This window comes from Rana temporaria, chromosome 6 (assembly GCF_905171775.1).
Source record: "Rana temporaria chromosome 6, aRanTem1.1, whole genome shotgun sequence".
Classification (NCBI taxonomy): domain Eukaryota; kingdom Metazoa; phylum Chordata; class Amphibia; order Anura; family Ranidae; genus Rana; species Rana temporaria.
Window position 1 is genome coordinate 205,591,058 of NC_053494.1, and position 10,199 is coordinate 205,601,256.

The 10,199-nt window shown below is 47.9% G+C and overlaps 1 protein-coding gene across 1 annotated transcript; it reads right to left on the reverse strand.

Annotated features, from left to right (window-relative positions):
• Positions 1–1,669: 1,669 nt before the first annotated feature.
• On the reverse strand, positions 1,670–9,369 carry LOC120944193 (tubulin alpha-1D chain-like). The gene is made up of 4 exons (XM_040358141.1): positions 9,268–9,369; positions 6,132–6,354; positions 5,875–6,023; positions 1,670–2,700 (listed from the first exon to the last, which is right to left on the reverse strand). The coding sequence occupies exons 1-4, from the start codon at positions 9,268–9,270 to the stop codon at positions 1,717–1,719; spliced, it is 1,359 nt and encodes a 452-aa protein (XP_040214075.1). The 5' UTR covers positions 9,271–9,369; the 3' UTR covers positions 1,670–1,716.
• Positions 9,370–10,199: the final 830 nt, after the last annotated feature.

Below are 10,199 nucleotides of genomic sequence, written 5' to 3' on the forward strand. Positions count from 1 at the left end.
GCACCGCCACTGAAAATAACATACATTCATGCATTGCATGGATGTATGTTATTGTTGCCAGCTGCCGCTGGTCTATTCAGGTGGCCGGAAATTGAGCGCCGACCACCTGAATAACGGGAGCTGGTTGGGGACAGCGGCTCTGATAGGCTTTCCGAATACAGCCATCGTCTCCTGGATGTTTTATCCAGGGAACGTACGGGTTGCGTTCCTTGGATAAGACTGACGGCCGTCTCAACCAATCAGGTTCGCCGATTCTGGTTATCGGTAACCTGATTGGCTGAAGCGTCACCAAGGCGGGAGAAGACATCGAGGGACGTCGAAGGATTAAGGTAAGTGCATTTTACAGGGCACAGCGGCGACAATGGGCACAGAGGCGACAAAGGGCACAGTGGAATCAATGGGCACAGTAGTGACAATGGGCACAGTGGCAACAATTAAAGGGCACAGTGACATGCACAGTGGCAACAATGGGCACAGTAGCGACAATGGGCACAGTGGCATCAATGGGCACAGTGGCATCAATGGGCACAGTAGTAACAATGGGCACAGTGGAGACAATTAAAGGGCACAGTGGTGACAATTGGCACAGTGGCGACAATTGAGGGGCATAGTGGTGACAATTGGCACAGTGGTGACAATTGATGGCACAGTGGCTGTGTTTGATGGCATGGCACAGTGACTGCGTTTGATGGCACAGTGGCTGTGTTTGATGGCATGGCACAGTGACTGCGTTTGATGGCATGGCACAGTGACTGCATTTGGCATGGCACAGCGACTGCGTTTGATGGCATGGCACAGTGACTGCGTTTGATGGCATGACACAGTGACTGCGTTTGATGGCATGGCACAGTGACTGCATTTGATGGCATGGCACAGTGACTGCGTTTGGTGGCATGGCACAGTGGTGCGAACTGATGGCATAGTGACTGCATTTGATGGCATGGCACAGTGGTGATAATTGATGGCACACTGGTTGCGTTTGATGGCATGGCACAGTGACTGCATTTGATGGCATGGCACAGTGGTGTGAATTGATGGCATAGTGACTGCATTTGATGGCATGGCACAGTGGTGATAATTGATGGCACAGTGGCTGTGTTTGATGGCATGGCACAGTGGTGACAATTGATGGCACAGTGGCTGCGTTTGATGGCATGGCACAGTGGTGACAATTGATGCCACAGTGGCTGCGTTTGATGGCACGGCACAGTGACTGCATTTGATGGCATGGCACAGTGGTGACAATTGATGGCACAGTGGCTACATTTGATGGGCACAGTGAGGCTGCACTTTTTTTTCCTTTTTTTTTTTTTTTTACTTTGCGCCTCCCCAAAAATTTTGAGCACCAGCCGCCACTGACGGTACCTGACTGTCATGCTAATCCTCTTGTTTCAATATATTGATTTAAGGTATTTAGACCTAGAACAAATCTGTTGTGAAGGAATTCTAATTCTCCTTATCCACATAATAAGCACCTACGTTTTAACCTTTCATATACCATCTGGCAATTAAAATTTGAAAATGTAAATATGATTAGTTGCTGTGAACCATGCAAATGGTATTTTGCTTCTATTGAGTTGTCTTCACATAAGAAACATAGTGCTGAATGTTGTTCTTTTCCTGAATTATAATAAAGCACAAAATCACAAGGAAAATTCATAAAACAATATTTATTAAATAAAAATAGACTTTATTTCTGTATTGTTATGCAGTCATTTAATACTCTTCCCCCTCCTCTCCTTCACCCTCTCCTTCAACACTGTCAGTTGCAACCTCTTCATAATCCTTCTCCAGGGCGGCCATGTCCTCCCGAGCCTCAGAGAACTCTCCTTCCTCCATACCCTCACCCACATACCAGTGCACAAAGGCACGCTTGGCATACATCAGATCAAACTTGTGGTCCAGGCGAGCCCAGGCCTCAGCAATGGCTGTGGTGTTGCTCAACATGCACACGGCACGCTGCACCTTAGCCAGATCTCCACCTGGAACCACAGTTGGTGGCTGGTAGTTGATACCAACCTTGAATCCTGTTGGGCACCAGTCCACAAACTGGATGGTGCGCTTGGTCTTGATGGTGGCAATAGCAGCATTGACATCTTTGGGCACCACATCACCACGGTACAGCAGGCAGCAAGCCATGTATTTACCGTGTCTGGGGTCACATTTCACCATCTGGTTGGCTGGCTCAAAGCAAGCGTTGGTGATCTCAGACACAGAGAGCTGCTCATGGTAAGCTTTCTCTGCAGAGATTACAGGGGCATAGGTGGCCAGAGGGAAGTGGATACGGGGGTAGGGCACCAGGTTGGTCTGGAATTCTGTCAAGTCCACATTCAGGGCCCCATCAAACCTAAGGGAGGCGGTGATGGAAGACACAATCTGGCCAAGCAGACGGTTCAAGTTAGTGTAGGTTGGGCGTTCGATGTCCAGGTTTCTGCGGCAGATGTCATAAATGGCTTCATTGTCCACCATGAAAGCACAGTCTGAGTGCTCCAGGGTAGTGTGGGTGGTGAGGATGGCATTGTAGGGCTCAACCACAGCTGTGGAGATCTGAGGAGCTGGGTAGATGGCGAATTCAAGCTTGGACTTCTTTCCGTAGTCAACAGACAGACGTTCCATCAAGAGGGAGGTGAAACCAGAGCCGGTGCCACCACCGAAACTGTGGAAGATGAGGAATCCCTGGAGACCGGTGCACTGGTCAGCCTGAGAAAAAGAAAAAAAACACAGGGTTCGATAACTTTTCTTACAATAATGCTTATACTATTTATACTCTTGATTATCATGCTATGTTCACCTATCTAATATATCGTTTCTGACTCTGTCTGTCATTAATAATAAGAGAAGGGTGCAAGGCCACTTCGACACACAGGAAGGGCCAGGCAATAATTATATTGAAGGGTCTACATTCATATAGACAAGAGTACAAAGAGGAGCAGAGTGGTGCAAGCATAGCTCTCTGCCACCTCTGTACACATTTATATGTTACAAGGAAATAGCACAAACCTTATAGAAATATTGGCCCGGATTCACAGAGAGCGGCGTATCTCCCTCATTTGCATATTTGAATAGGAAATCAATGGGAGCTCCAAATGCATCCAGTGTAAATATGCGCCCACTCTACGCCGGCGTAGGCAAGTTACGTTGGTGGGATGAAGCCTATTTTTAGGCGTATCTTAGTTTGTGGGTACGGCGCACAGATACGACAGCGCATATTTGCACTTACGCCGACGTATCTCTAGATACGTCGGCGTAAGTGCTTTGTGAATCCGGGCCATACTCTGCATCAAATTCTAATGCTTTTAAAATTTTAGAGGAAAATGTATTAGGTGACTAATTATGGCTAGGGACTTTTTAGAGATGTCCCTACACTATGTATGAAATAATTGAACTTTGCTGTTTTTATCTCCTAGAACAGTGGTCTCCAAACTGCGTCTCGGTGGTCGGATGCGGCCCGTTGCTTGCCTTTATTTAGCCCTTGGGGCACTATTCCTCCCACTGATATGAGACACTATTCTGCCAACCGACAATAGCAATTGGGCACCATTCCTCCCATTGTCACCAAAAATGGGGCACCATTTCTCCCACTGACACGAACTATGGGGCACCATTTCTCCCATTGACACCAACAATGGGGCACCATTTCTCCCATTGACACCAACAATGGGGGGCACTATTATTCCCAATGATACCAACGATAGGACACTGTTCCTCCACCTAATGCCAAATGTGATGTTTACTCCCACTGATACCAGGACATTTTTTGTTGGCCACAGTCAGGCCCCCCTAAAGTCTAATAAATGAATGTCAGTTTTAACCCTTCCTTACTCCAAAGATAAAAACAATTGGGCCTATACACATTAAGCTACATTTAACCCTCAACCAAAACCAGGAATGTAGCCCTTAGCACTTAACATTAATTGCATTTAAAACTGATTCAAGATAATAGACTATGGGCCGGATTCAGATAGAATGTTCTATCTTTCTTCCGGCGTAACGTACCTTAGATACGTTACGCCGCTGTAACTTTGGGCGCAAGTTCCGTATTCAGAAAGAACTTGCACCCTAAGTTACGGCGGCGTAGCGTATGTGGGCCGGCTTAAGCCCGCCTAATTCAAATGGGGATGTTGTGGGCGTGTTATATTTAAATTACACTTGACCCCGCGTATTTTACATTTTTTGTGAACGGCGCATGCGCCGTTCGTGAAAGAATTCCAGTGAGCATGGACGAAATTACGCCGCAAAGCCTCATTGGTTTCGACGTGAACGTAACTTACGCAAAGCCCTATTTCGCGAACGACTTATGCAAACAATGTAACATTTTCAAAAATTCGATGCGGGAACGACGGCCATACTTAACGATACGCCGCACATACCCCTCATATAGCAGGGGTAACTTTACGCCGGAAATAGCCTAACGCAAACGACGTAAAAAAAAAAGCGCTGGGCGGTCGTTCGTTTCTGAATCGGCGTAAATACCTAATTTGCATATTCCTCGCGTAACTATACGGAAGCGCCACCTAGCGGCCAGAGTGAATATGCAGCCTACGATACGACAGTGTAAGACAGTCGGATCTTAGGGATATCTATGCGTAACTGATTCTCTGAATCAGGCGCATAGATACGACCACGCACACTCGGCCCTATATCATTTGTTTGAACGAATATTAAGGTCCATTTACAACTATGGCTGTTGGTGACAGACTTTGACTAGCGGGCTCAGGACAATGACATTGTATATCTTATTAGTATAATCCAGTGTTTGTCAACTGGGGTGCCGTGAGGAGTCTTTAGGGGTACCATGGAAACAGCCCAAACAGGGTAATCCTCTGTTAGCTCTTGCGCTACAAGATGGAGACCGCACTGTTAACTCCTGTGCAAATAGGAGGCAGAGAGCTATGTTTGCAGCCCCCCCTGCTCCTCTCTGGACTCTTGTCAGCAAGAGAGAAAGCTGAGCTGGCCGCCCGACCGCGTCCTGCCAACCAATGACATCATCGGTTGCTAAGGACTGGCAAGGGTACAGAGAGGAGCAGAGAGGTGGGGGAGGAGGTGCAGGCTTAGCTCTCTGCCTCCTCTATACACAGGAATGAACTGTGCGCTCTCCCTCCTGTCAACAGTTAACAGAGGATCTCAGGAAGGAGAGGAGCTGGGGGGGTAAATACAGGGGCGGACTGACAACTCATGGGGGCCCCCGGGCAATAGAAGATTATGGGGCCCCCGCGCCTACAGATGGCCACCATGCCAGGAGGCAGTGCAGAGGCGGGGCAGCTAAAATCTCGAGATTTTCACATCAAAAGCATGTCGGTTTCAGACATATCAGGGACACATGTAAAACAAACACCGATTTTGACATACTGTCCCTGGTTTTACTGAGCCTGGCAACCCTGATGGGGCCCCCTAGTGGCATGGGACCCTCAGGCAGTGCCCGAGTGCCTCAATGGTCAGTCCGCCCCTGGGTAAATAGCTCAACTTACGCCTCCTCCTGGCCCTCTCCCCTCTTGGATGCTCACTACTGCTAGAAAGAGGGGGGATCTGAGGGGTAATTGTGCTATTTGGGAGCAATGGGGGGGGTTGTGCTAGGAAGGGGGATTTGTGGCGGTTTGTGCCAAGAGGGGGATTTGGGTGTGCATGGGGAGGGGGGTTGTGCTAGGAGGGGGATTTCGGTTGGAAGGGTGGTGCTAGGAGGGAGGATTTGGTGGGGTTGTGCTAGTAGCGGAATGCGAAAAGAAGCGTGTACGCTTCGGTGCACCTCCTGGTGTGAACGAGCCCTCAGGCTGGTGTGCCCCGGGATTGTTTGCGATTCTAAAGGTTGCCTTGGCTTAAAAAAGGGTTGAAAAACACTGGTATAATCCACATAGGTCTAGGTCAGAAACCACTCACCAGTTTGCGGACCCTGTCCAGCACCAGGTCGATGATCTCTTTGCCGATGGTGTAGTGACCTCGGGCATAGTTGTTGGCGGCGTCTTCCTTGCCGGTGATGAGTTGCTCAGGGTGGAAAAGTTGCCGGTAGGTTCCTGTCCTCACCTCATCTGTAGAAATGTGACGGCAATGGGTCAGAAAGTTGCTACAGGTGACAACACTTGGTGGACATCTCATACACTTTTTAATCACACAACATAACAGGGCGACCTACTCACCAATCACAGTGGGCTCCAGGTCCACAAAGACAGCGCGGGGGACGTGTTTTCCAGCCCCGGTCTCACTGAAGAAGGTGTTGAAGGAATCGTCTCCCCCTCCGATGGTTTTGTCACTGGGCATCTGTCCGTCCGGCTGGATGCCATGTTCCAGGCAGTACAGCTCCCAGCAGGCATTGCCAATCTGTACACCGGCTTGGCCAACGTGGACTGAGATGCATTCCCTCTGTGTAGGGTGAATGGTATATGTGGTTAGGATTAGGACAGAGCAGTGCAGGCAAAAAATACTTTAAAAAAGTGCCAGAAAAGGCCTGGCTGGCAAGTGGGTATAGACTGGTAGAGTGCAAACATGCATAGGGATGTGAAGAGAGTGTTGTCCCACTCAGGAAAGTATAGATGCACACAGAGGTGTAGACTGGCAGAGTGCGGTCACACATAGAGGGATGTATAGGATGGCAGAGTGCAGTCACACATAGAAGGATGTATAGGATGGCAGAGTGCAGTCACACATAGGGGGATGTATAGGATGGCAGAGTGCGGTCACACATAGAGGGATGTATAGGATATCAGAGTGCAGTCACACATAGAGGGGATGTATAGGATGGCAGAGTGCAGTCACACATAGAGGGATGTATAGGATGGCAGAGTGCAGTCACACATAGAGGGATGTATAGGATGGCAGAGTGCAGTCACACATAGAGGGATGTATAGGATGGCAGAGTGCAGTCACACATAGGGGGATGTATAGGATGGCAGAGTGCGGTCACACATAGAGGGATATATAGGATGCAGAATGCAGTCACACATAGAGGGATGTATAGGATGGCAGAGTGCAGTCACACATAGAGGGATGTATAGGATGGCAGAGTGCGGTCACACATAGAGGGATGTATAGGATGACAGAGTGCAGTCACACATAGAGGGATGTATAGGATGGCAGAGTGCGGTCACACATAGAAGGATGTATAGGATGGCAGAGTGCAGTCACACATAGAAGGATGTATAGGATGGCAGAGTGCGGTCACACATAGAGGGATGTATAGGATGGCAGAGTGCAGTCACACATAGAGGGATGTATAGGATGGCAGAGTGCAGTCACACATAGAAGGATGTATAGGATGGCAGAGTGCAGTCACACATAGAAGGATGTATAGGATGGCAGAGTGCGGTCACACATAGGGGGATGTATAGGATGGCAGAGTGCAGTCACACATAGAGGGATGTATAGGATGGCAGAGTGCGGTCACACATAGAGGGATGTATAGGATGGCAGAGTGCAGTCACACATAGAAGGATGTATAGGATGGCAGAGTGCAGTCACACATAGAGGGAGGTATAGGATGGCAGAGTGCAGTCACACATAGAGGGATGTATAGGATGGCAGAGTGCGGTCACACATAGAGGGGTGTATAGGATTGCAGAGTGCGGTCACACATAGAGGGATGTATAGGATGGCAGAGTGCAGTAACACATAGGAGGGTGTATAGGATTGCAGAGTGCGGTCACACATAGAGGGATGTATAGGATGGCAGAGTGCAGTCACACATAGAAGGATGTATAGGATGCAGAGTGTGGTCACACATAGAGGGATGTATAGGATGCAGAGTGCAGTCACACATAGAAGGATGTATAGGATGGCAGAGTGTGGTCACACATAGAAGGATGTATAGGATGACAGAGTGCAGACACACATAGGGGGATGTATAGGATGACAGAGTGCAGTCACACATAGAGGGATGTATAGGATGGCAGAGTGCAGTCACACATAGAGGGATGTATAGGATGACAGAGTGCCGTCACACATAGAGGGATGTATAGGATGGCAGAGTGCAGTCACACATAGAGGGATGTATAGGATGGCAGAGTGCGGTCACACATAGAAGGATGTATAGGATGACAGAGTGCAGACACACATAGGGGGATGTATAGGATGACAGAGTGCAGTCACACATAGAGGGATGTATAGGATGGCAGAGTGCAGTCACACATAGAGGGATGTATAGGATGACAGAGTGCCGTCACACATAGAGGGATGTATAGGATGGCAGAGTGCAGTCACACATAGAGGGATGTATAGGATGACAGAGTGCCGTCACACATAGAGGGATGTATAGGATGGCAGAGTGTGGTCACACCTAGAGGGATGTATAGGATGGCAGAGTGCAGTCACACATAGAGGGATGTATGGGATGGCAGAGTGCGGTCACACATAGAGGGATGTATAGGATGGCAGAGTGCAGTCACACATAGGGGATGTATAGGATGGCAGAGTGCGGTCACACATAGAGGGATGTATAGGATGGCAGAGTGCAGTCACACATAGAGGGATGTATAGGATGGCAGAGTGCAGTCACACATAGAGAAATGTATAGGATGGCAGAGTGCAGTCACACATAGAAGGATGTATAGGATGGCAGAGTGCAGTCACACATAGGGGATGTATAGGATGGCAGAGTGCGGTCACACATAGAGGGGTGTATAGGATGGCAGAGTGCAGTCACACATAGAGGGATGTATAGGATGGTAGAGTGAGGTCACACATAGAGGGAGGTATAGGATGGCAGAGTGCGGTCACACATAGAAGGATGTATAGGATGGCAGAGTGCAGTCACACATAGAGGAATGTATAGGATGGCAGAGTGCAGTCACACATAGAAGGATGTATAGGATGGCAGAGTGCAGTCACACATAGAGGGATGTATAGGATGGCAGAGTGCAGTCACACATAGAGGGATGTATAGGATGGCAGAGTGCGGTCACGCATAGAGGGATGTATAGGATGGCAGAGTGCAGTCACACATAGAGGGATGTATAGGATGGCAGAGTGCGGTCACGCATAGAGGGATGTATAGGATGGCAGAGTGCAGTCACACATAGAGGGATGTATAGGATGGCAGAGTGTGGTCACACATAGGAGGATGTATAGGATGGCAGAGTGCAGTCACACATAGAGAGATGTATAGGATGGCAGAGAGCAGTCACACATAGAGGGATGTATAGGATGCAGAGTGTGGTCACACATAGGAGGATGTATAGGATGGCAGAGTGCAGTCACACATAGAGGGATGTATAGGATGGCAGAGTGCGGTCACACATAGAGGGATGTATAGGATAGAAGAGAGTGCAGTCGGTTGCTCACCATGATTCTGAATAAAGTCGATCTCTCCGGGTTCCGATGGGTTAGGTGTTCGGTGTGGAGCGGTCACTGTCCCCTCTCTCTTCTCTCCTCCATATATATAGCAGTTAGTGACATCAGCGTCCTTAGTAACAGGGGGGGGAGGTGTCACCATTGTGTGTTGTGGAGGGGAGGAGCAGATGACACCATTGTTTGTTGTGTCAGAAAACACAATCCTACCTGGGAGTGGCTGCACTCAGCACAACACAACTGTTACCAGGTACAGAGAGTGACCCCCCCCCCCCCCCCCCACATTTCATTACATGGAGGGAGATAGAGGGGGAAAGGAAGGAGGGAAGAGGGCAGATATGGAGGGAAGATTACTGGGAACATTGAAGAGAATGTTACATATGTGATGATAAACAGGAAAGAAGAAACAAAATATTTACTGTTACACTTTCTTTGTAACTATTTATTTATAAATGTTACAAATACTCTGAGATCCCTTCTGTCACTATGATCTGTGGACATAACTACAGGAAAGGTATTCTGGATTTTAAACAGTTCATTAATTCTGGGCACACATTTTCTGTTTTTCTTTATTCATTTCAAAATATTTAATTGCAATCAGGATTTTTTTTTTTTTATGAGGACACAGATTCTTTTGCTATTGTTTTCTTATTTTATACTATTTATTTATTTTGTGGCGAAATTATGTTTAAAGTGACAGTTGCTTTACAACAATTTTTTTTTTCTTTCATGTTGTATAAGTGAAAAAAATAATAAAAAAAAAATCCAAAACACTTATAACACATTTTATTAACCACTTGCTTACTGGGCACATATACCCCCCTCCTGCCCAGGTGAAATTTCAGCTTCCGGCACTGCGTCGCTTTAACTGACAATTGCGCGGTCGTGCGACATGGCTCCCAAACAAAATTGACGTCCTTTTTTTC